The sequence below is a fragment of the Pleurodeles waltl genome, chromosome 10 (genome assembly GCF_031143425.1).
Source record: "Pleurodeles waltl isolate 20211129_DDA chromosome 10, aPleWal1.hap1.20221129, whole genome shotgun sequence".
In the NCBI taxonomy this organism is placed as follows: Eukaryota; Metazoa; Chordata; class Amphibia; order Caudata; family Salamandridae; genus Pleurodeles; species Pleurodeles waltl.
This window is the reverse complement of record NC_090449.1, coordinates 320,510,521-320,537,933: the sequence shown is the minus strand read 5'-3', so window position 1 is coordinate 320,537,933 and position 27,413 is coordinate 320,510,521. Positions and strand designations below refer to the sequence as shown.

General features: G+C 47.4%; 1 protein-coding gene across 2 annotated transcripts in view; it reads right to left on the bottom strand.

Annotated features, from left to right (window-relative positions):
• NTN3 (netrin 3) overlaps positions 1–27,413 on the bottom strand; it is a 194,323-nt gene that overhangs the window by 21,796 nt on the left and 145,114 nt on the right. Inside the window, exons 4-5 of one of the 2 annotated variants that reach the window (XM_069210506.1) lie at positions 1,447–1,596; positions 1,065–1,118 (exon numbers count right to left, since the gene is read on the bottom strand). In XM_069210506.1, coding sequence (XP_069066607.1) covers positions 1,065–1,118; positions 1,447–1,596 — 204 coding nt within the window. The remainder of the gene's footprint in view (positions 1–1,064; positions 1,119–1,446; positions 1,597–27,413) is intronic. The other variant, XM_069210507.1, reaches the window with a different exon arrangement.

The following is a 27,413-nucleotide window of genomic DNA, read 5'->3' as shown; positions in this document are numbered from 1 at the left end:
GGAATCTGAGTTTTAAGACCTCTTCATTGGAATAAAAAATGACATTAATACCCTAGAAGAGGACTACAATAATCAGTTATTCCACTCTGTTTATTTCATTGTATACTTATTTCTGTGGTTCTATCATAGGTTGTGAGATATAATCCCAGCCAACGTTTTATTAGTACTGGAAGACAGAAGGCTTGGGTGGTCATACAAAAATATTTAAGCTGTTCTATCTAAGACACTATCTTATATATTTAAGACATATGAATGAAGGAAATAGGGCTGAAATGCGGGTTGAGCAGCATTGGTAGAGCTAATAGTGCTGCCTTATACTGGACTGGCATGAGGCTCTGCAGGTTAGGATTGAGGGTGATTACGAGATCTCTGTAGGTCTCTACACTTTAATTACAGAGGCAAAGATAACTAAATGTAAGGTGCACTGCTAGACTTGTGTGTGGCTGGGTTTCAGTCCAGACTCTAGGGGGTTACAACTGAGGTGTGTGCACAGGCCGGGCCACGAATGGGTGTGCTAAGTGTCAGAACTGAGATGCACGGGTTGAGTCCTGGGAGGGTGCTAGTACTAGAATAGCAGAAGAAGGATTGATGTGCATTACCCAGTCTTGGCACCGCAATACTGCATAGTCTCTAATGTTCACAAGTACTAAACCTCTGAGAGAAGCTTTAAAAAAAAAAAAAAAAAAAATGCATTTAACTGAAAGGCTGCTCTGGAGTGAGGGCTGCTGGCAGGGACACTAGATCGCGGACAAATAAATCTTGGCGGGGGAAAGAGCCGCTTCAGGCAAAAGCATACGTACTAAGACTTTCTGTCAACTTTCCTGGGTGGTTTCCAAAAAATAAATGGGATTTTAAAACCTCATTTGCAAATATTTCTTTCTGTATTTTTTCCATTGTTCGTTTTCCATGACCAAGTTTGGAGATCACGAAAAAGGTGGTGTTGAAGGCCTGTCTCCTTCTCAGAGGCCCAGTCTGGGAGGGACATTTCAATGGTGCAGGTTCCCTGGGACAGTACCAAGACAAACCCACATTCAAGCCCCTTACAATCATGACTAGTGGCTTACTTGCTGGCTCCTCGGTGCTGGTGACTACAGGAGTTGTGATAATCGCTGGTATCTCTGGGAAGGAAAGAAATACAGCAGTCAGGTAGGAAATCCAGGCTAGCACTAAGAGCAGGTTGATAGAAGCAACTAGCTGCAGCAAAACAGTTTTTACACTGAAAGCACAAACATTCTCCAAGCAGGAAACAATATTCCTTACAGGAAAAATACAGAACAGACAAATGAATACTGCACTATAATAACATTTATATATTTGTGATTTCCTAAGCAGAGCAAGTCAAATTTCGATCATTATCACAGATGGCGGATAGCATCATCCCCACTACTAAACAAACAACTAGAAAACTCTATACTTTAAATATAAACACATGGACACACAACTCACTGATGCAGGGGGCCACAGGCGACCGACTTTGCTGGTAGCCTTTGGCACAACGGTTACAGGTCAGTCCCGTCACGCCATCTTTGCATGGACATTGGCCGGTGGTCTGATTGCAGGTCTTGCCAGCTGCACCAACAGGGTGACAGTCACATGCTGAGTGGAGAAAGGTCAGGTGATTACTTGTGGAATACATATTAGCAGACACATGCACTGTAAATATTTAATCTTTATTTTAAGCCATCAAATAGATAAGTAGATTGATTTATCAATAGGAGTTTCTCACTTTCTTTTTTGCATTTTGAAGGAACTATAGTTTACGTTGTTCTGATGGCTGTGGCCAGTATTTCACTATAAGCAAGGCCACTAAAATGATGGGATTCTGCTGCATTGGTGTTTTAAAAAAAAATATGCTCCTCCCCGTCTCATATATCTAGGGAGTTTGTTTATAAGCACTGATACGATTAGAAGAGGAGCATTTGGCAAGAGTAACTCTCTTTTCAATAATACGCATCCTCTTAAAAAGCAACATGGCTCTAGAGACTTCCATTTGCTCACCCTCTCAGCAAACCTGCATCACCCTCCCAAAAATGTTTTCTTTCTAGAGTCACTTTATAAGGACCTTCCGCTTAAACATCATTCGCGAGTCAACTGGTTTGCACTTTGCAGCAGGGGGTAGTTTTATTCTTGACGTTCCACAACGAGATGTCAGCACCTGGGAATGTGAGTGAGACATCCGGAGAATGACATTTTCCACGTAATATACTATTGGGGGCCAACGCCAAAGGGCAACTCTTGATTCGTGCATGGTGGGGTCTCTAAATCCCCACTGGTGGTCCCTCCACTGCAGCTCCGGGGGTAGCGTGGTGAGACCGAGATAATCTGGGATTTAAACCAACACAAACCCTGATTCTTTTCATGCAGTAACAAGGAACTGCTGCAGGCCCGCCTTTTTAAAAATAACCGGGTAAGAGGGTGCAATCACAAGCAGGGGCAAGGGGTGGGCTGAACGAAGCCCGACCTCGTCTTCCTCTGCGCTCCCCAGGTTAAGCTGCTATTTATTAGCGGGGCCCTGCCCACACAGCTGTCAGCCATCAATGTAAGGCCGGGACGTGCTCTCCGCCATTTTCTCCGTCACAGGGCGTGCTCTGCGGCAGCTGCTGAAGGCGGGGGAGGGGGCTGGCTGGAGCAGGCCGTGTGAAAAATGGGAGGAATTTTAAAGGGGGCTCAGACACCGCAGCTGGTCGTGTCAATTAGCCAGTCCCAGGCCAGGAAGGCGGGTGTGAGGAACGCTCGTTAAGGCTCATTAGAGGTAACTAATTGCAACCTTGCGAAAGGATAAAAAACAAAAAAAAATCAAACAGCGCGGGCCGGAATGGGTACCAGCGGTGGTTTGTTTTAATGTGGGGAAATTTGGCAAGGAGCAGAGCTTGTGTGTTCTCCACAGCTCCAAATCTTATTTATTCGGAACTTGCTTATAGCATTAAAACCTTTCTTAATAAACACTTACAATTGTGGCTAACTTACGTCTAAGCAGTCTCGATTTCAGAGATAAGGGAACAGGGTAAAGAAAAATAAAGTAACTAATTATATACACAGAATGTGGTCAAATGGAAAAGCTGGTGTTAGAACACAGCCCACCTTGATTCAAACCCTACAACCTGTCTACTAGGTAATATACTCACCTCATGTCAGGGTATGGTATGCTGTGTGGAAGTCATAATAATGCAGCATGGCCACAGGGGCTTTGAACTGCTTTAATCTCTTTAGGAGGGGGAAATATGAAGGAACATCTGAGGTGACTACTAACAGCAAGATTGCAGACTCGTAGGCTTCGGAGTGATCAGGGCAAGCAAAGTCAAGCGTTATCTCTAATTCCGTACCACACTATCGCTATATTTTCATGACTATTCATTTTATATTCTACATTTTTTTTTTTTATTACCGTTAGGGTCAGCTGGCGGAAACTAAGCAATAAACACCTAAAAAGAGGAACATTGTAGAAAAACCCAAACCTTTGGTTTATTGGAATATGAATTAGTACCACCTCATTTGCTGAGGAATTTGAACAATATGTATCTGGATTATAGGATATGTATCTGTGCCCAATAGAACCATGGAAACTAGAACCATGGAAAAATCAGTCAAGTATCAGGGTTTGACAGTGGTGTGCCTGACTTGTGATGTTATGTCAGATATTTATATAGTGCAGTGTACTGTGCCACCACCCTACATGATATTCAGGTCACCAGTGTGTTGTTCTTTCCCCAATATGTCAATAAAGGTCATGCCTTACAGCCTTCCATAGCAAAGGGACAGTGCATCCGCACCAGAGTTTATTAAGCATCTTTAAATCACACCCAGCATTAACAGCGATATTGGGGCCATCACAATAAATTAAGAAAACAATCAATAAGAATCGATAAAAGCAAATAATAAAATCCAGAAAAATAGAATGAACACTTCACAGAATGTGTGACAAATGTCATTTTGCTCCGTGTGAAGGTGAATGAAGCTAGCTACATCGCTGTAGAAATTGTGGTCACTGAGCCCTGCCAGTACCATCCAGTCTAATCCCCTTCCTGCCTATGCTTGACAACACAGATCCTACCTAGTGTCCAGTTTCACTCCTATAACAATCTGCGATCACTACAGCTAGAACAGTGTCAGTTCATCTATGAATTATGTTGCTGTTTACAATTCTATCCCACAACTGGCTCTAGGCTTCCTCCAAAGCATAGGTTTTTCATCATGCATGGAAACTAAGACATTACCTACAATTTACATAGAAGTATGCACCTACTCCTAGTAGGACTCCACTCTAATCCCTCTGTCTCTGAAGCAATTACCCTTATTGGTGAGAAGGGGCCATTAAAGGCGGCACAACCATTCAATGAGTTGCCTTGCTCCACAAGAGTGCATAAAGAAGCTGGGGCTCCAAGTTACTTGAAAAGCTATTTTGTTTTCCTCAGGCTTTTTAAAATAATTTGAAAATAATTTTTTAAATAATTATTTGAACAGATAAATAGTACAAAACAACAATAAGACAGAGGCTATGAAATGAAAACAATGAGGTGGCAGGTGCAGTACTTCTAAAGAAGAGAGGACTATACCTATCTAGTATCTCTTCAAAAAAGCTATGCTTCATGACGTAAGAGGGAGTTCTGTTCCCAACACCATCCAGACCACAGCCCCTACCTACCTTTGCATGCTCTCTTTAGCAATAAGGAGGAACATCTTCAATCCCAAAGTGCTTGCTCTACATTGTGACGAGGAACTCCCTGCTCAGTCCCTCATTGACAGGCCTCTTTTGAGGCACTGGGGCAAAAGTGTGTTTCTGGGACTAAGCCTGTTAATTACCAACCTGCTGTTTCACTTGTTCCCATGACAGAGCGCCTCCCTAATTTGGGGGGGGGGCGCGGCGCTTAGGACCCGAGGCAGCCGAGGCCTGAGCCCTGGACGCTGGTCCTACGTTTTGCTGGCCTGTCACTTCCGCCCTCTCGCAAGGTGAGGGGGCGGAAGTCCAAAATTGAGGGAGGTCATGCGCGTCACTTCCGGCCGCCGTATGCATTGCCGCATCCACTGGGGGGTACTTAAGTGCCCCCGGACCAGGCCTCAGCCTTGCGGTGGATGCGGTGTGGGCGGCGCAACCGGGATCGGCGTCAAACATTGGCGGTATGGAAAGGGGTCAGCAGGGTCCCGGTCTCCTCCTGGGCATCCTTTTTCTTGGCGGTATGGAAGTGGTCGGTGGGGTCCCGGACACCTCCTGGGCATCTTTCTTCATTGGCCAGTTCCGGTAAGCACATGGGGTATGTCGCTTCCCAGCGCGCGTGCTGCTGGGGGGGGGGGGCTCGCGCTAGTGACGGTTTTGGAAAAACCGTGTGGAATCTACGGATGTTTACTAACGTCTGCAAGGCTTTAATCGTTAGGCTCAATACCTTGCTAGAGCGAATGCGTGTCTGTGACGTTATTAGTATAAAAATGGTTATTACTTTGGCTTTAACTTCTGTAGGAAAGTACCATCTTGCCTGGCATGTTACCCCCATTTTCACTGTATATATGTTGTTTTAGTTGTATGTGTCACTGGGACCCTGGTAACCCAGGGCCCCAGTGCTCATAAGTGTGCCTGAATGTGTTACCTGTGTAGTGACTAACTGTCTCACTGAGGCTCTGCTAATCAGAACCTCAGTGGTTATGCTCTCTCATTTCTTTCCAAATTGTCACTGACAGGCTAGTGACCATTTTTACCAATTTACATTGGCTTACTGGAACACCCTTATAATTCCCTAGTATATGGTACTGAGGTACCCAGGGTATTGGGGTTCCAGGAGATCCCTATGGGCTGCAGCATTTCTTTTGCCACCCATAGGGAGCTCTGACAATTCTTACACAGGCCTGCCACTGCAGCCTGAGTGAAATAACGTCCACGTTATTTCACAGCCATTTTACACTGCACTTAAGTAACTTATAAGTCACCTATATGTCTAACCTTTACCTGGTAAAGGTTAGGTGCAAAGTTACTTAGTGTGAGGGCACCCTGGCACTAGCCAAGGTGCCCCCACATTGTTCAGAGCCAATTCACTGAACTTTGTGAGTGCGGGGACACCATTACACGCGTGCACTACATATAGGTCACTACCTATATGTAGCTTCACCATGGTAACTCCGAATATGGCCATGTAACATGTCTAAGATCATGGAATTGCCCCCTCTATGCCATCCTGGCATTGTTGGTACAATTCCATGATCCCAGTGGTCTGTAGCACAGACCCTGGTACTGCCAGACTGCCCTTCCTGGGGTTTCTCTGCAGCTGCTGCTGCTGCCAACCCCTCAGACAGGCAGCTGCCCTCCTGGGGTCCAGCCAGGCCTGGCCCAGGATGGCAGAACAAAGAACTTCCTCTGAGAGAGGGTGTGACACCCTCTCCCTTTGGAAAATGGTGTGAAGGCAGGGGAGGAGCAGCCTCCCCCAGCCTCTGGAAATGCTTTGTTGGGCACAGATGTGCCCAATTCTGCATAAGCCAGTCTACACTGGTTCAGGGACCCCTTAGCCCCTGCTCTGGCGCGAAACTGGACAAAGGAAAGGGGAGTGACCACTCCCCTGACCTGCACCTCCCCTGGGAGGTGTCCAGAGCTCCTCCAGTGTGCTCCAGACCTCTGCCATCTTGGAAACAGAGGTGCTGCTGGCACACTGGACTGCTCTGAGTGGCCAGTGCCACCAGGTGACGTCAGAGACTCCTTGTGATAGGCTCCTTCAGGTGTTAGTAGCCTTTCCTCTCTCCTAGGTAGCCAAACCCTCTTTTCTGGCTATTTAGGGTCTCTGTCTCTGGGGAAACTTTAGATAACGAATCCATGAGCTCAGCCGAGTTCCTCTGCATCTCCCTCTTCACCTTCTGATAAGGAATCGACCGCTGACCGCGCTGGAAGCCTGCAAACCTGCAACATAGTAGCAAAGACGACTACTGCAACTCTGTAACGCTGATCCTGCCGCCTTCTCGACTGTTTTCCTGCTTGTGCATGCTGTGGGGGTAGTCTGCCTCCTCTCTGCACCAGAAGCTCCGAAGAAATCTCCCGTGGGTCGACGGAATCTTCCCCCTGCAACCGCAGGCACCAAAAAGCTGCATTACCGGTCCCTTGGGTCTCCTCTCAGCACGACGAGCGAGGTCCCTCGAATCCAGCGACACCGTCCAAGTGACCCCCACAGTCCAGTGACTCTTCAGCCCAAGTTTGGTGGAGGTAAGTCCTTGCCTCACCTCGCTGGGCTGCATTGCTGGGAACCGCGACTTTGCAAGCTACTCCGGCCCCTGTGCACTTCCGGCGGAAATCCTTCGTGCACAGCCAAGCCTGGGTCCACGGCACTCTAACCTGCATTGCACGACTTTCTAAGTTGGTCTCCGGCGACGTGGGACTCCTTTGTGCAACTTCGGCGAGCACCGTTTCACGCATCCTCGTAGTGCCTGTTTCTGGCACTTCTCCGGGTGCTACCTGCTTCAGTGAGGGCTCTTTGTCTTGCTCGACGTCCCCTCTCTCTGCAGGTCCAATTTGCGACCTCCTGGTCCCTCCTGGGCCCCAGCAGCGTCCAAAAACGCCAAACGCACGATTTGCGTGTAGCAAGGCTTGTTGGCGTCCATCCGGCGGGAAAACACTTCTGCACGACTCTCCAAGGCGTGGGGGATCCATCCTCCAAAGGGGAAGTCTCTAGCCCTTGTCGTTCCTGCAGTATTCACAGTTCTTCAGCCTAGTAAGAGCTTCTTTGCACCAACCGCTGGCATTTCTTGGGCATCTGCCCATCTCCGAGTTGCTTGTGACTTTTGGACTTGGTCCCCTTGTTCCACAGGTACCCTCAGTCAGGAATCCATCGTTGTTGCATTGCTGATTTGTGTTTTCCTTGCATTTTCCCTCTAACACGACTATTTTGTCCTTAGGGGAACTTTAGTGCACTTTGCACTCACTTTTCAGGGTCTTGGGGAGGGTTATTTTTCTAACTCTCACTATTTTCTAATAGTCCCAGCGACCCTCTACAAGGTCACATAGGTTTGGGGTCCATTCGTGGTTCACATTCCACTTTTGGAGTATATGGTTTGTGTTGCCCCTATCCCTATGTTTCCCCATTGCATCCTATTGTAACTATACATTGTTTGCACTGTTTTCTAAGACTATACTGCATATTTTTGCTATTGTGTATATATATCTTGTGTATATTTCCTATCCTCTCACTGAGGGTACACTCTAAGATACTTTGGCATATTGTCATAAAAATAAAGTACCTTTATTTTTAGTATAACTGTGTATTGTGTTTTCTTATGATATTGTGCATATGACACTAAGTGGTACTGTAGTAGCTTCACACGTCTCCTAGTTCAGCCTGAGCTGCTCTGCTAAGCTACCATTATCTATCAGCCTAAGCTGCTAGACACCCTATACACTAATAAGGGATAACTGGGCCTGGTGCAAGGTGCAAGTACCCCTTGGTACTCACTACAAGCCAGTCCAGCCTCCTACATTGGTTGTGCAGCGGTGGGATAAGTGCTTTGAGACTACTTACCACTCTTGTCATTGTACTTTTCATAAGAGAAAAATATACAAAACAAGGTCAGTGTATATACACATAGCCAAAAAGTTTTGCATTTCCTCTTTTCACTCTTTTCTAAGTGCTGAAAAGTACTTCTAAACTTTCAAAAAGTTCTTAAAAGTTTTAAAAGTTTTTTCTGTCTTTCCAAAAAGTTCTGAAAACTTTTTTCTCTTTGTCTATCACTTTAACTCTCTCTAAAAATGTCTGGCACAGGCCAAAAAGTTGAACTGTCCAAACTTGCATATGATCACCTTAGCTGGAAAGGAGCAAGGAGTCTCTGCATAGAGAGAGGTTTGAGTGTAGGGAAGAATCCTTCCTTAGAACTGTTAATTAATATGCTTAGAGTACAGGATAAGGCCATAAGTGCCCAGTCTGTAGAAAAAGTAGCTAATGGTTCTCAATCTGATCCAGGGACTCCCCCAGGAAAAGGTTCAGGAAAGAAACTTCTCAGCCTGCCCATTACTAGACAGTCTAGCATAGTTGGTACAGAGGTTGAATCACATCATACTGATGATGTGCTCTCACATTATGCTGGTAGCCAAGCTGTTAGGGTGCCCTTGGTAAGGGACAGGTCTCCTTCTGTTCATTCCCATCATACCTCTGTATCTAGAAATGTCCCTCCCACCCACCCTGATGACAGATTGTTAGAAAGGGAGCTCAATAGATTGAGAGTGGAACAAACCAGACTGAAGCTCAAGAAGCAACAGCTGGATTTGGATAGACAGTCTTTAGAAATAGAGAGGGAAAGACAGAAAATGGGTTTAGATACCCATGGTGGCAGCAGCAGTATTCCCCATAGTCATCCTGCAAAAGAGCATGATTCCAGGAATCTGCATAAGATAGTTCCCCCTTACAAGGAGGGGGATGACATTAACAAGTGGTTTGCTGCACTTGAGAGGGCCTGTGCTGTACAGGATGTCCCTCAAAAGCAGTGGGCTGCTATCCTATGGCTATCATTTACTGGAAAAGGTAGGGATAGGCTCCTTACTGTAAAAGAAAATGATGCTAACAATTTCCAAGTTCTTAAGAATGCACTCCTGGATGGTTATGGCTTAACCACTGAACAGTACAGGATAAAGTTCAGAGATACCAAAAAGGAGTCTTCACAAGACTGGGTTGATTTCATTGACCAGGCAGTGAAGGCCTTGGAGGGGTGGTTACATGGCAGTAAAGTTACTGATTATGACAGCCTGTATAACTTGATCCTGAGAGAGCATATTCTTAATAATTGTGTGTCTGATTTGTTGCACCAGTACTTGGTGGACTCTGATCTGACCTCTCCCCAAGAATTGGGAAAGAAGGCAGACAAATGGGTCAGAACAAGAGTGAACAGAAAAGTTCATACAGGGGGTGACAAAGATGGCAACAAAAAGAAGGATGGTAAGTCTTCTGACAAGGGTGGGGACAAATCTAAAAATGAGTCTTCATCAGGCCCACAAAAACACTCTGGTGGGGGTGGTGGGTCCAAATCCTCCTTTAATCAGAACAAGGAAAAGAAACCATGGTGCTATTTATGTAAAATAAAAGGCCATTGGACAACAGATCCCAGTTGCCCAAAGAAAGGCACCACAGCTCCTACCACTACAACCCCTACTGCTACACCTAGTGTCCCTACTAATAGCAGTGGTGGTGGGAGCAAACCTACTAATAGCCAATCCAAGGGAGTAGCTGGGCTCACTTTTGGTAATTTAGTTGGGGTTGGTCTGATTAGGGAGACCACAGAGGCTACTTTAGTCTCTGAAGGGGCTATTGACTTAGCCACTTTGGTTGCTTGCCCCCATAACTTGGAGAAGTACAAGCAACTAACCCTAATAAATGGTGTTGAGGTCCAGGCCTACAGGGACACAGGTGCCAGTGTCACAATGGTGATTGAGAAACTGGTGCACCCTGAACAACACATACTTGGACACCAGTACCAAGTAACCGATGCTCACAACATAACACAAAGCCACCCCATGGCTGTTGTAAATCTCAACTGGGGGGGGGGTATCTGGTCCAAAGAAAGTTGTGGTAGCTTCAGATTTACCTGTAGACTGTCTATTAGGGAACGATTTGGAGACATCAGCTTGGTCAGATGTGGAGTTGGAGGCCCATGCAGCAATGCTGGGCATCCCAGGGCATATTTTTGCTTTGACAAGGGCTCAGGCCAAAAAGCAAAAAGGACAGGGAAGCTTGGATCCTGGAACAATGGACCAAGTGCTCCCTAAAGCTAGGGCTAGTAGAAGCAAACCACTTCCTACTATCCCTCCCTCTACAGTGGATTCTACTTCTGAGGAAGAAGAATTCCCTCCCTGTGCAGAACCTACACCAGAGGAGCTGGAAGCAGACACTGCTGAGCTTTTGGGTGAAGGGGGGCCTGCCAGAGAGGAGCTGAGTGTGGCACAGCAAACCTGTCCCACATTAGAGGGTCTCAGACAGCAAGCTGTCAAACAGGCTAATGGGGATGTCAGTGACTCACACAGAGTTTACTGGGAGGACAACCTCTTGTACACTGAGCATAGGGATCCTAAACCTGGAGCTGCCAGGAGATTAGTGATTCCTCAGGAGTACAGAAAGTTCCTCCTAACACTGGCACATGACATTCCCTTAGCTGGGCACCTGGGTCAAATGAAAACTTGGGACAGATTGGTACCACTGTTTCATTGGCCTAGGATGTCTGAGGACACAAAAGAATTTTGTAAGTCCTGTGAAACCTGTCAAGCCAGTGGCAAGACAGGTGGCACTCCAAAGGCACCCCTTATCCCACTGCCTGTGGTTGGGGTTCCCTTTGAAAGGGTAGGGGTTGACATAGTTGGCCCCGTTGACCCTCCTACTGCTTCAGGCAATAGGTTTATCTTGGTGGTAGTGGACCATGCCACAAGATATCCTGAAGCTATTCCTTTAAGGACCACTACAGCTCCTGCAGTGGCAAAGGCCCTCCTGGGAATATTTTCCAGGGTGGGCTTCCCAAAGGAAGTAGTATCAGACAGAGGAAGCAATTTCATGTCTGCATACTTAAAGGCCATGTGGAAGGAGTGTGGTGTAACTTACAAGTTCACAACACCCTATCATCCACAAACAAATGGACTGGTGGAGAGATTTAATAAAACTCTCAAAGGCATGATTATGGGACTCCCTGAAAAACTCCGCAGGAGATGGGATATCCTTCTACCATGCCTCCTTTTTGCCTACAGGGAGGTACCCCAGAAAGGAGTGGGCTTCAGCCCCTTTGAACTTCTTTTTGGACACCCTGTTAGGGGTCCACTCACACTTGTAAAGGAGGGTTGGGAACAACCTTTAAAAGCTCCTAAGCAGGATATTGTGGATTATGTACTTGGCCTCAGATCAAGGATGGCTGAGTACATGAAAAAGGCCAGTAAAAACCTTCAGGCCAGCCAAGAGCTCCAGAAGCAATGGCATGATCAGAAGGCTGTTTTGGTTCAGTACCAACCAGGGCAGAAAGTGTGGGTCTTGGAGCCTGTGGCCCCAAGAGCACTCCAAGATAAATGGAGTGGTCCACACACAATTGTTGAAAAGAAGGGTGAAGTCACCTACTTGGTTGACTTAGGCACTGCCAGGAGTCCCCTTAGGGTGCTCCATGTCAACCGCCTGAAACCCTACTATGACAGGGCTGATCTCACCCTGCTCATGGCAACAGATGAGGGACAGGAAGAAGACAGTGATCCTCTACCTGATCTCTTCTCTTCCACAGAACAAGATGCTCTTGTGGAAGGTGTAGTTTTGGCTGATTGTCTTACTGCTGAGCAGAAAGATAATTGCATAAATCTCCTAGGACAATTTTCAGAACTCTTCTCCATTGTGCCAGGCACCACTTCTTGGTGTGAGCACACTATAGATACTGGAGACAGTTTACCTGTCAAAAGTAAGATCTATAGGCAGCCTGACCATGTCAGGGACTGCATAAAGCAAGAAGTTCAGAAGATGTTGGAACTAGGAGTGGTTGAGCACTCTGACAGCCCATGGGCTTCCCCTGTGGTACTGGTACCAAAACCCAATTCTAAAGATGGAAAGAAGGAAATGAGGTTTTGTGTCGACTATAGAGGTCTCAACTTGGTAACCAAAACTGATGCTCACCCTATACCCAGGGCAGATGAGCTCATAGATACACTGGCATCTGCCAAGTATCTAAGCACTTTTGATTTGACTGCAGGGTATTGGCAGATCAAATTGTCAGAAGATGCTAAATCTAAGACTGCATTTTCTACCATTGGAGGACATTACCAGTTTACTGTAATGCCTTTTGGTCTGAAAAATGCACCTGCCACTTTTCAGAGGTTGGTGAACACAGTCCTGCAAGGGCTGGAAGCTTTCAGTGCAGCATATTTGGATGATATAGCTGTCTTTAGCTCCAGCTGGGATGATCACCTGGTCCACCTTTGGAAAGTTTTGGAGGCCCTGCAAAAGGCAGGCCTCACTATCAAGGCTTCAAAGTGCCAGATAGGGCAGGGTAAGGTGGTTTATCTGGGACACCTTGTTGGTGGGGAACAGATTGCACCACTTCAGGGGAAAATCCAAACTATTATTGATTGGGTTCCCCCTACCACTCAGACTCAGGTGAGAGCCTTCCTAGGCCTCACTGGGTATTACAGGAGGTTCATTAAGAACTATGGCTCCATTGCAGCCCCTCTTAATGACCTCACATCCAAGAAAATGCCTAAAAAGGTATTATGGACAGCAAACTGTCAGAAAGCTTTTGAGGAGCTGAAGCAGGCCATGTGCTCTGCACCTGTCCTGAAAAGCCCTTGTTACTCTAAAAAATTCTATGTCCAGACTGATGCATCTGAATTAGGAGTAGGGGCAGTCCTATCACAACTTAATTCTGAGGGCCAGGATCAACCTGTTGCTTTTATTAGTAGGAGGTTGACCCCTAGAGAAAAGCGTTGGTCTGCCATTGAGAGGGAGGCCTTTGCTGTGGTCTGGGCTCTGAAGAAGTTGAGGCCATACCTGTTTGGCACTCACTTCATTGTTCAGACAGACCACAAACCTCTACTTTGGCTAAAACAAATGAAAGGTGAAAATCCTAAATTGTTGAGGTGGTCCATATCCCTACAGGGAATGGACTATACAGTGGAACATAGACCTGGGAGTAGCCACTCCAATGCAGATGGACTCTCCAGATATTTCCACTTAGACAATGAAGACTCATCAGGTAATGGCTAGTCTTATTGTCCTTCGTTTGGGGGGGGGTTGTGTAGGAAAGTACCATCTTGCCTGGCATGTTACCCCCATTTTTCACTGTATATATGTTGTTTTAGTTGTATGTGTCACTGGGACCCTGGTAACCCAGGGCCCCAGTGCTCATAAGTGTGCCTGAATGTGTTACCTGTGTAGTGACTAACTGTCTCACTGAGGCTCTGCTAATCAGAACCTCAGTGGTTATGCTCTCTCATTTCTTTCCAAATTGTCACTGACAGGCTAGTGACCATTTTTACCAATTTACATTGGCTTACTGGAACACCCTTATAATTCCCTAGTATATGGTACTGAGGTACCCAGGGTATTGGGGTTCCAGGAGATCCCTATGGGCTGCAGCATTTCTTTTGCCACCCATAGGGAGCTCTGACAATTCTTACACAGGCCTGCCACTGCAGCCTGAGTGAAATAACGTCCACGTTATTTCACAGCCATTTTACACTGCACTTAAGTAACTTATAAGTCACCTATATGTCTAACCTTTACCTGGTAAAGGTTAGGTGCAAAGTTACTTAGTGTGAGGGCACCCTGGCACTAGCCAAGGTGCCCCCACATTGTTCAGAGCCAATTCACTGAACTTTGTGAGTGCGGGGACACCATTACACGCGTGCACTACATATAGGTCACTACCTATATGTAGCTTCACCATGGTAACTCCGAATATGGCCATGTAACATGTCTAAGATCATGGAATTGCCCCCTCTATGCCATCCTGGCATTGTTGGTACAATTCCATGATCCCAGTGGTCTGTAGCACAGACCCTGGTACTGCCAGACTGCCCTTCCTGGGGTTTCTCTGCAGCTGCTGCTGCTGCCAACCCCTCAGACAGGCAGCTGCCCTCCTGGGGTCCAGCCAGGCCTGGCCCAGGATGGCAGAACAAAGAACTTCCTCTGAGAGAGGGTGTGACACCCTCTCCCTTTGGAAAATGGTGTGAAGGCAGGGGAGGAGCAGCCTCCCCCAGCCTCTGGAAATGCTTTGTTGGGCACAGATGTGCCCAATTCTGCATAAGCCAGTCTACACCGGTTCAGGGACCCCTTAGCCCCTGCTCTGGCGCGAAACTGGACAAAGGAAAGGGGAGTGACCACTCCCCTGACCTGCACCTCCCCTGGGAGGTGTCCAGAGCTCCTCCAGTGTGCTCCAGACCTCTGCCATCTTGGAAACAGAGGTGCTGCTGGCACACTGGACTGCTCTGAGTGGCCAGTGCCACCAGGTGACGTCAGAGACTCCTTGTGATAGGCTCCTTCAGGTGTTAGTAGCCTTTCCTCTCTCCTAGGTAGCCAAACCCTCTTTTCTGGCTATTTAGGGACTCTGTCTCTGGGGAAACTTTAGATAACGAATGCATGAGCTCAGCCGAGTTCCTCTGCATCTCCCTCTTCACCTTCTGATAAGGAATCGACCGCTGACCGCGCTGGAAGCCTGCAAACCTGCAACATAGTAGCAAAGACGACTACTGCAACTCTGTAACGCTGATCCTGCCGCCTTCTCGACTGTTTTCCTGCTTGTGCATGCTGTGGGGGTAGTCTGCCTCCTCTCTGCACCAGAAGCTCCGAAGAAATCTCCCGTGGGTCGACGGAATCTTCCCCCTGCAACCGCAGGCACCAAAAAGCTGCATTACCGGTCCCTTGGGTCTCCTCTCAGCACGACGAGCGAGGTCCCTCGAATCCAGCGACACCGTCCAAGTGACCCCCACAGTCCAGTGACTCTTCAGCCCAAGTTTGGTGGAGGTAAGTCCTTGCCTCACCTCGCTGGGCTGCATTGCTGGGAACCGCGACTTTGCAAGCTACTCCGGCCCCTGTGCACTTCCGGCGGAAATCCTTCGTGCACAGCCAAGCCTGGGTCCACGGCACTCTAACCTGCATTGCACGACTTTCTAAGTTGGTCTCCGGCGACGTGGGACTCCTTTGTGCAACTTCGGCGAGAACCGTTTCACGCATCCTCGTAGTGCCTGTTTCTGGCACTTCTCCGGGTGCTACCTGCTTCAGTGAGGGCTCTTTGTCTTGCTCGACGTCCCCTCTCTCTGCAGGTCCAATTTGCGACCTCCTGGTCCCTCCTGGGCCCCAGCAGCGTCCAAAAACGCCAAACGCACGATTTGCGTGTAGCAAGGCTTGTTGGCGTCCATCCGGCGGGAAAACACTTCTGCACGACTCTCCAAGGCGTGGGGGATCCATCCTCCAAAGGGGAAGTCTCTAGCCCTTGTCGTTCCTGCAGTATTCACAGTTCTTCAGCCTAGTAAGAGCTTCTTTGCACCAACCGCTGGCATTTCTTGGGCATCTGCCCATCTCCGAGTTGCTTGTGACTTTTGGACTTGGTCCCCTTGTTCCACAGGTACCCTCAGTCAGGAATCCATCGTTGTTGCATTGCTGATTTGTGTTTTCCTTGCATTTTCCCTCTAACACGACTATTTTGTCCTTAGGGGAACTTTAGTGCACTTTGCACTCACTTTTCAGGGTCTTGGGGAGGGTTATTTTTCTAACTCTCACTATTTTCTAATAGTCCCAGCGACCCTCTACAAGGTCACATAGGTTTGGGGTCCATTCGTGGTTCACATTCCACTTTTGGAGTATATGGTTTGTGTTGCCCCTATCCCTATGTTTCCCCATTGCATCCTATTGTAACTATACATTGTTTGCACTGTTTTCTAAGACTATACTGCATATTTTTGCTATTGTGTATATATATCTTGTGTATATTTCCTATCCTCTCACTGAGGGTACACTCTAAGATACTTTGGCATATTGTCATAAAAATAAAGTACCTTTATTTTTAGTATAACTGTGTATTGTGTTTTCTTATGATATTGTGCATATGACACTAAGTGGTACTGTAGTAGCTTCGCACGTCTCCTAGTTCAGCCTGAGCTGCTCTGCTAAGCTACCATTATCTATCAGCCTAAGCTGCTAGACACCCTATACACTAATAAGGGATAACTGGGCCTGGTGCAAGGTGCAAGTACCCCTTGGTACTCACTACAAGCCAGTCCAGCCTCCTACAACTTCACATTGGTCGCAGAGACAAATCGCCATCTGGGCTAGAGCAAATGCGTGTCTGTGAGGTTATTTTTACAAAGATTGTTATTTCTTCGGCTTTAACTTCACGTTGATCGCAGAGACAAATCATCGTCTCTATGTTACACCGTTTTACTGTCGTGGGTGAGCTGATTCTCACGTTACTCTGGGCCTTTTTTTGCGGTGGTTAATCCGGCCTGGTTATGCGTTTGGTAGACCGCCTGCACCGTGGTAAGAATCTACGGATGTTTATTAACGTCTGAGAGGCTTTAATCGTTAGGCTCCATACCTTGCTAGAGCGAATGCGTGTCTGTGATGTTATTAGTACAAAAATGGTTATTACTTCGGCTTTAACTTCACATTGGTCGCAAAGCCAAATCACCGTCTTTATGTTACACCGTTTTACTGTCGTGGGTGAGCTAATTCTCACGTTACTCCGGGCCTTTTTTGCGGTGATTAATCCGGCCTGGTTATGCGTTTGGTAGACCGCCTGCACCATGTGAAGTCCAGGCACAGTGTTCTAGTTCAATTTACAGCATGTTGTCACAAGTAAAAGTATTGATCCCAAAAGCGCCCGAGGTTAACATGTCCAGTAACGAGAGGAACATGTCTATAAGAATTCTAATTCACTAAACTATCAACGGTGCTGTGTGCAGCGTATCGCTTTACAATGCAATTTCACGGAAGTACTCTCAATTACTATGTCAATCAAGTCTAATAATTCAGGGCCATGTTCAGGGGCAGTCTCCGATCTTGGTTTGTCTCCCACATCTAATGCTTCCATTACGGGCCCCGAACGCGTGCCTAGGCTTGGCGCGCTCCTTGGCCTGCGAGGTCGGAGCCTCAGCTGCCCTAGCAGCCTTTAGGAAGTATGGTGTTTGGTGTGGAGCGCTGTGGTTTGGGTCGCTAAAGCGCCTGCCTCATTATGAGGAGGTCACACCAGCTTGGGGGTTAGGGTGCCCAGATTGCTGGGGTGGGCACGGGGCTCACGCTCCTAGCCACCCGGTTGCACCCCCATGGCATCTTGGTGTTGGGGTGGGGGCGGAACCCTGTGCACGTGGACAAGGGACAGTGAGGTGTTGGGAACCGCCCCCACCAAGGATACAGCTGAAGTACGGTTCACCTGTGTGGTCCAACGGAGATCGAGACGTGGGAGGATCCTTGGTTGTGTCATCATTATGATTTATGATGAGATTGAATTTTGACTTACAAGATATGTTTTTTATGTGTCATGATTTTAATGAATTTACTTTTAAATAAAATTATTCCAATGCCAAAAACAATAAGACTTTGTTGGTTTACATTTGGCGGGTGTTGGGGTGGGGGCCTACTGGTGGCATCCGGGTTCTATGAAAAGATTTGATTTTAAATGTAACTCCAGACTGCATAATAACAGGTTACATTTGCAACGTTGGCTCACCGAAAGTAGAAGTGGCGAACAGGAGTCAGAGGGGTAGAACTAAGAAAAGCAATGGTTAACGTGAGTGTTAACTGGAATAAAGAAGTTGCTAACAAGAGAAAAGGAGTAGCTGACCAGAGTAAGTGGGTGGTGAAACAGAGTAGCTGAGTAGTGAATCTTAGTAGCAAACAAACAAGCAACAGAAGGCGATGGGAGCTGATGAATGAAATTCTCACTTTGGAAAGCCAACCAGCCAATTTCTACAAAGTTTTTTCACATGTTGTCCCCACACAGGCCTTCTGCCTGGCTTTCAATCGGAGAAAGAAGAGAAAAACATTATCCAACATAAATGAAGTAGTCTGAAACCAAAGCAGGACCAAGGGAAAAGTGCCCCCCAAGATGGGAGGGCGCGGCCCCTTAGGAGACGGGGCCGCAGAGGCCCAAGAACCCCTTCGCACTAGTTGTGTGTTGGGCTGGCCTGTGACTTCTGCCCCCATGCCTAGCGAGGCGTGGGGGCGGAAGTCTAGAGGTTTGGGAACGTTGTGGCTGCGTTAGCCGCCGGCCGGTTCCAGCCGATGCATACCGGTGGGGGCTACTTAAGCGTCCCCCCAGGAAGGCTCGGCCTTCTCTTCGGTAGCGCGGCGGATAGGCTGGTGGACGGCGCTCAGTTGTCCCACCCACCCTCTCCTCAATTTAGGTTGTGAAGAAAGCATTAGCGGAAAGTGAGGTATTAAAGTAACCAGAAACAACAGAGGGGTCCCCAAGGCCGGGGCCCCGGGAGAACACCAGAGATAGGATCCTGAAGTCCTGAGCCAATCTGCTGTTGTACACACCAGATTAAGGGGTAAGGGAGCCCAGATCGCTGGAGGGGCCATGGGGCTCCCGCCCCTGGCTGCCCCATTACACTCCTAGGCAGATTGGTGTTTGGAGGGGGGGGGCGGAACCCTGAGCGTGTGGACAAGGAACGGTGTAGTCAGGGCAACCGCCCCTCCTAGCTATACAGGTGAGGTTTGGTTCACTTGTGTGGTCCAATGGTGGTTCAGGACAGGAAGGGATCCTGTCATAAGTAAATGATTTATGGTTACCGAATTGTACCTCATGGATGTGACTTATGTTTTGTAAATATGACTGAAGTTTACTTGAAGTGATCTATGATTTAGATGTGTATAAAATATCATGAAAAAATTGTAATAAAACTTCTTCCGACAAGTAAGTTTGTCGGTCTGCGTATAGCTGGTGTTGGGGTGAGGGCTTGCTGGCGGTCTCCAGATTCTAATGCCCTCCTCCTACTCTCCCTCATTTTCGGTACCACTGACCACAGCATATTCTTCTCTATTGGTGAATACATTTCAACTCCAAGATACATCTTTCTGTTTCAACAGCATAATCCTCAAAGAGGTCTTATTCCTGCCCAAGGTTCACACCAAGGGCGCTGGAACTAGGGGTGCAGGAAGTGCTGCAGCAGCCCCCAAAAACCTTGCAGGAATTCAAAAGGAGATTGATAAATTGAGGTCCTTCACTTTGCTTTAATATTTTAGCATTTACGTGAATTTAAAGACAGGTCAGTTGTCAGACTATGTCTTCTGACAAATTACTGTTTTTTCTTTTTTTTAATTTTTTTTAATGAAGATTGGTGTTTAATTTCCCCTTCGCTTACTGCAAAATGAGTGCATTTTGCAATCTGTGGATCAGTGTTAAAGGAGAAGGCTGCAGTATGTCAAATGTTTTCTAACACAAAATTGAAGAACTTGAATGGCACTGAACAATTATTTCAAAATATATCAACAGCAGCCAGTAAAGAGCACACTGAAGGTAGGGCAAGTCAACTATTGGAAATCTATACAGTTGGAAATGAGGCATATTGTTATTTTCTAATGCAAAAATATGATGGGAACAAATATTGTAATAGGATCAAAACAAACCAAGAAACTTTAATTTTATAATAAATATGCACAGAAATCAAATTTCCATTCATTATGTTTTGTACACCTTGTAGGGTTAGAAGAAAACCGTCATGCCTGATGTGAATGTAATGGCCATTTCAAAAGGACATTTCAGTGAAAAGTGCACTCTTGGAAATGGGAGTACCGTACCACACCATGTTTTTTTCTGTGTTTGGGACAAAGTGCTTCACAATACCCCCAATGGGAATTATGCTACAATCCTAGCATTCTCTTGCTGAATGGATGTTGGCTCATTTGCTGCACTTCTCCTTCATGTACCACTTTGATTTACACAAACACTGTGACTTCAATGACAATATTGATGGAATCAAACACTTAAAATGGGATGGGAGGATGCTTGCATATGGTATAACCACTTGCAATCGCTGAGGGTAGAATTCCAACCCATCGTTCTTTTGTCCACCATGCCACCTTAGTTTGGACATAGCCATAGGCCAATCAATCTTGACCTTGCTCCTATACAGACAGTTCAGCCTGAACTGCCAGGCCAAGTCCTTCCTGAACTGCAACACAAACAACCCAAGACTGGTTTGGCCCTGATTTGTGATTTTTATTGTTTATTAGTGAAATTTTTGCATATAGAAGTAGACATTGACGTGGGTCATTTACAAGGCATTATGATAATGCACGGACATACATATAGTTCGACATTGCATATGCAGTGGGATTGAAGGTGCAGGAGCCACGGTAAACATGCAGTGGGAGCTGCTTGTAGTGTAACCCTAGCTACACTATCTCAGGGCAGCCTTACGTCCAAGTATGATTCCAGGCTAACTGTAGCATGTCCCAAACTGTGATCTGGGTTTCCTGCCCAACCTGACGGTAGAGCTGCTCAAGTCTCGGCTATCACTGAACGATCTCCCTTCAGGGTGTCACAGGCATCTCTGAGATCGCCTTCCAATGCATCGCTATTGTTCGTATTGTTTTGCACTATATATTAGTGTACTCCCAGCCTTGTATGTCTTAGGGCGAGGCATCAGGCTCAACAGGTATCTATCTCCTAAGCGTGTTGATGTGTTGTCTACCCATGATGCATGAGAGATATGTGCAGACGTTAGCCCAGAAGGAGCACAGTGCTGTGAACTGCCATGTCATGTGATAAAAGGCCATAGGCTCTATGCGACATCTAGGGTTTCACTAGATACTGTGTCACACATCCTGTGCAGACGTGTCGAGATCAGATATGTGCAGTAGACGTAGTCAAGCAGGTTCAGCCACTCATTTCTCGAGACCTGTCGAATGTGACTCAGAATCTTGTTCCTGTCTGCATCGGTCAAGCCTACCCATAGGTCATGACTCCGTCTGTCCTTCAGTCTGGATAACACCAAGTCCACTGCTTGACTCATCTCTGTGCACATTTGTGATCCAGCATCTTTACTGGCCCATGTGAATAACACCTGCAGTATGGGGACTGCATCAGGTTCTTTGCCCAGGTCCCCCACACCTCTCCAAGGGCTCCTGTAAGCAAACTGTCTGTCAGTAACTGTGCCTTAGGGACAGCATACAGGTCCAGAATGTCCTTGAATGAAAGGGCTGTCACCTCTGTGAACTGTTGAGCCAGCGTGAGGACAGAGGTGCCCTCCACTGGGACTGATGTGCCACCAACTGGACCCTAGTAAAATCATGTAAGCAGCACAGGGGCAGATCTAACGAATATGCTTTCTCCCCATGTCAGCAGTGCTGGACCCGTCCAACAATACCAGCCCTTGCAGAGTAGGAGCAGGGCCTACAGAACACGAGGAGCTGTCCCCTGCATGTCTCTAAGTATGCGTTCCCTCGTCTTGCAGGTCCACAGATAAACCGCTTCAGGCGGCACCTCCTGGATGAGCCATGTCATCAACCACTGCAGCTGGCAGGCCAGATAGTACAGCTTGTGGTCTGTATCCCCAGACCCCCACCCCGCTAACAGTAGACACAGCTTCCCCATGGTCATGCATCATTGACCCGTAGCCCAGATCAGATCAACGATTCAGCTCTTCAGGTAGTGAAACACTGTGTGGGGCAGAAAAAGGGATACGTTGGCTACCACATAAAGGAGATGTGGTAAGGTCACCATCTTTGCTATAGTCACATGATCCATGGTTGACAATTACAGCAGTTGCCAAACGGTCACTGATGCATGGAGAGAAGTGACCACTCTGTTTAGGTTGCCCTCGCGGACATCCGCCGGGTCTCAGTACACTTGTACTCCAAAATACTGAAATGTGGCAATCAGGACGTCAAAGGGTACAGCCTCCTCCAGTAGTGCAGAACACTGGTTCGACAGTGGGAAAAGACACTATTTTAGTACATTCATGTGCAGGTCAGACAATGGGGGTCATTTTGACCTCAGCGGTCTTTTTCCGCTCGGCCTATTATGACCGTTGGCAGCTCTCCGTCCTTTTACGGACAGAGAGCCGCCAACAGCCATACTGGCGGGCGGCGGGGAAGTGGAGGTTGCTCCACCTCCACCGCCACGCCAACAGAACCCCGCCCAGCGAATCACGTACTGTGATTCGCCGTGGCGGTGTTCTGTTGGCGGTGTGGTGTAGGCGGAGCTGCCCCCATGGCTTCCGTCCCCTCCCGGAGGATCGTCGGACCAGGTAAGTCGATCGTCCGCGAGGGGGGGGGTGTTGTGTGCATGCGTGGGGGTGTGGGGGTGTATGTAGAGGGGGTGTGTGAGTGCGTGTATGCTTGCGGGGGTGTTGTGTGTTTTGGGAATGAGTGCGTGTATGTCTGTGGGTATGTCTGTATGGATGTGTGCGTGTATGTTTGTATGAGGGTGTGCGTGTCTGACTGTGTGTGTGGATGTAGGCATGTATGTCGGTGTGTGTGCGTGCATTGGTGGTGTCTGCGTGCGTGTCGTGTGTGTGTGAGTTTTGTGATGTTGGGGGTCAGGGTGGGGAGGGGGGCCCTGCCACCTTTGGGGGGTGGCAGGGGTGGTAGGGGAGGGAGTCGGAGTGGGGGTGGGGGGTGGGGCTGACCCCTATCAGTGCCAGGGAAGGAATTCCCTGGCACTGATAGTGCTTACCGCCATGGATTTCATGGCGGTTCCAACCGCAGGAAATCCACAGCGGTAAGCCGGGTCAAAATACCGCCGGCGGTATAGTGACGGCCGCCGGGCTGGAGACCCAGGTTTCCAGCCCGGCGGGCGGAACGGAGAACCAGCGGATGACCATGGCGGTAACCGCCATGGTCATAATACAAATAAAATGACCGCCAGCCTGTTGGTGGTCATGCTGACGCTTCTCCGCCTTCCGCCAGGGTCATAATGACCCCCAATGTTTCTAGAGTCCAACAACCACAAAGTAGGTGCCAGCCGAGAGATGCTGTAATTCGCATAGATCAGGATGTCATAGACATAGAGGGATGCACGTCTGACCATCCACTGTCAGTCCGTGAACTTGCCCCCACCTGAGGCCTACACCCTTCACAGCGGCGGCTCCATGGCGAGAGCAAACAGTAGCGTTGACATCTAGCAGCCCTGGCAGGTGCCTCTGTGGAACTGCCACTGGTCCAAATACTCGAAGCTGATCTCTCGCCTTGCAGACTGAGTACACCACTTGTGTCCAGGTGAAAAGATCCTCTCCAAACCCCATGCGCGGAAAGGCTGAGAAGATGTAGGCCCATGATATACTGTTAGAGTCCTCCTTCACATCCACCGACACCACCACTGCTTGACGGAGATCTGTTGCGGTCTGTCCATTATATGGAATAGCTATGTAAATTCAAGGAAGTGCTTATCTTGGAGACAAGGCCACTTTGGTCTGGGTACACCAGGGACAGAAGGTGGGAAAGGATTTGGTTCATGTGGTTCATATGGCTGGGTCCAAACTGGGGTGACAGGGTGAGGAAAAGAAAAATGGATTAAACCCTGTCTGTGACTTGGGGTGAATGTTAGAAAAGTTTCAGCACTCCATCCTTCATACTTTTGTGTTGGTCATGATCATTTTCCTCAGGATCTTGCAGACAAGATTGAAGAGAGACAGAGGTCAGTATGTGCATCTATCCGTCGGTACACCCTCTGCTTCTGCAACATGATGATTCGAGTCTCTAAAGGGGACTCCGGCAGCCAGCCTGCCATATGCGTTGCCGCGTATATCTTAGCCATCTTGGGGCTTGAGGATCTCTACATGCCAACACTTACAAAATTCCAAGGGAGGCCATCTTTACCAGACATCTCCCTGTAACTAGCTGTTTAATTGTCCGTGCAATCTCCCCCTCTGTAATAGGTTCCTCCATTTACTGACTGTCTTCTGGGGCCAACCTGGACAGAGGTATATTGGCCAAGAAAGGTTTCATTGTGATTGGAGCTTTTCAGTGAGGTGTAGCTTGGATTCAGTGGCACGGTGAGCATGGGATACACATCTGAGCATACCCTTGCCCAATGCTCAATTTGTGCTTGTTGTTTCCAGTGTGGAGCACTGAACTTATTTTTGAGGACCGACATTTCTTTTTTTGCCCCAGGCATTTACAGAGAGTAAAAGACACCTATTGGAAAAACAGAGGAAGAGGAAAACGAAAAAGCCTCTGAATGGGAGAAAGCAGAAAGCTGCAAGAGTGAGCTGAAGGGGCTAGGAGTGGCTTTAAATGGATTGAAGAGGCCCAAGATGGCTTCAGGATTACGCTGCCTCAGTATTTCGTGTTTGCATATTTAATTGCAGTAGCCGCATGTTTAAGAGGGCAGCTTTGGGCACTGGCACATTTTTATTTGACAAATTGAGCACTGCCCTTGCTACTTAGGACCATATGTCAAACACACAAAAGGTGATGGGAGAAATGCTTGCAATAAGTCTAATCATTGCCATTCATTCGATGGAGTAGTATGCCGCCCTGGCGACTGCCAGCTGGTGGGATTAATTCAAGCATTCCATCCATCATCTTGTTGTTGTTGTTGTTGTTGCAGTTTATGCCCTTTGTGCAACTGGTATGCCCAGGCGCGGGTTCCTTGCTCACTTTGCCATTGGACATAAGCTGTACCTCACTGATGAAACCTAAGTAGATCGAAACTGGTCTGGGGTTGCCTGCGGTCCTTTCTGAAGGGACCCTTGCCTAGTTTGGGGCAGACTGTTCCAATGAGAAGCAATGTCGGTACTGATTTGTAATAAGGCAGGCCTTTGTCTAAGAGTGATATGGTGGACAAAAAAGGATGGCTAACAAAGTGCCCCAGAGCAACTGCCAGTGGTTGAGATTAATACAGGCATTCCCGAATTACCTTGTAGTTGTTGCAGTATGTTGATGGCAGCACCCTCACTCTGAAAATGATTCTACCACCTTCCCTAACTCTTATACCATCTGTGAATCGCAGAGGTACACATGGACCGGTTTCTAGTGGATCACTGGCCACCTGTTCATCTCAGACAGATGGATTAGGTACAAAGGAGCATTGTCAGCATTCAAGGAGTACTGCTCACCCTCTGATATGAAATAAATAGACTGCCTTTCTACAGCGACGGCATACTCAAAATGCCATGGCCGCAGTACACACCTGTGGCTGACACCCAGGTGGCATATCTCCTGATCAAACATTCACAACATGCGGGGGCAGCACTCACCTACTGACTGCAAGTTGGCATAACTTCAGAGAAGGCGCTGCCTACATGCCAAGTATGGTGCACAGCTGCTAGTCCAGAGAAACTAGCCTCCGACGTTCAGAATTTGCCTGCCGTACGAACATCAAGAATAATACAAAAAAAAAACGTTTGCATCCAAAGCACTGATGTGGCCTCGGTACAAAGTACAGCCTTGAATCTATTTTAAAAAAAGGCATTGCAACAGAATCGACAAATCCCTAGTTCTGAGGATGAATAAGACTGTAGAATAACAGGTCAGAATATTACTTAAACCAGGGCACTATGATGCTTCTTTTTCATGTGTAAATGTGGACTCTGCTGAATTTGTCTTGAGTTATGACGTTTTCTAGTACAGCAGATGGGAATAGATGTTTGTGGTGATGGGGGCATCTCGTGGTATAGGATATGAAATTAGTGGCAAGTATCGCAAAAGCGGAACCATACAAACATGAAAAAAAGTAATATTTGAAGGGTGAGTACATGAGAACCCGGTACTGTCTGGAATGTGAGTGCCCACAAGTCCCAACATCTATTCCAGATTTTCTGCCCATGGATATGTAATGCATCTCCTTCCTCTGGAAGCCAGACGCTTTGACAGCCGTACTGTAGTTTTGAGAAGAGGTGAGTGAGGAGCTGGTAGAGTGGGGAAAGAGGATTCTAATCTACATTTCATCAATGTAACAGCAAAAAGTTATTAGAAAAACAAACAAAGATTTTATCTTTTTCCTGATTTTAAACAGATGGAGTATCCTGCATGCTTTGAGCGAACAGCAAGGCGAGCAGCGTGTCCCGTGAGTAACACATACCAGATGGGGCCTTTCCAAGCTACATCTGCGGTGGACATGAAGCCATCTCCACCGAGGTTTCACAGGAAACATTTGGAGGTTGGGGGTATGTGTTAATAACTGGGTAGTTACACCGTGAGGGGACCTAGGATTTCTTTACCCATGACCTGGCCTGTGGTGCCAGTCCACTGCTCATAAAAACCACAGTCAAAGACAACCTTTCCTTTTTTTGCAACATTTATGTGATTGTGGGGGGTGTGTGGAGGCAAGTGCAAGTTCAGAAAGACAATCACCTTAGCCACAGGCACAAGCCAGTCTTCCTTCCCCATTGGCAGGCACTGGCATCTCGTTATTTGGGGAGCTATTGGAAACATAGCAAGTGCAAGATGTCAGTATCATCTTCATGACTTGGCTAATTTAGCATAGTGAATCCTCCATCCTTTCAGGTTCTGGTGTTGGTCATTTCAGAGCACTGTACAAACATGTCAGGTGTGGGCATTAGTGTTTTGTATGAAATAGTGATTTACCCTATTGATGATATGCATGATATACGAGAAACTGATAGACCTCAGCAAACAGCATTGTATCTAACACTTCCCGAATGCTCAAAACATAAACAAAACTTAACCAGTAGAATGTAGTACCCTCATTCACAAAGATGGAAAGTATACAAAAATGTGACTGTATCACTTCCTTGCCTCTTTCTCCAGTCCTTGCTTGAGCGCAGCTAGCGTCCACTGCAACAAATATGGAACACACCTTCGAACTGAACATACAGCTTCAAAGATTTATCCATAGGGCATTCTTTAATCCCACACTCTGCCTTTCATGCACAAGGAATGGAGTAGTCTCTCATTCATCCACATGGTGGTGCTTCAGGGCCTCAACAAGTGTATGGGGCACTATAAAGATGCTGCAATACTATACAGTATGCCACACCTCTTTACCTAGATCTTCAAATGTAGTCAGTTTTAACCCAGACTATGGTTTCAGGCCCAGACTAC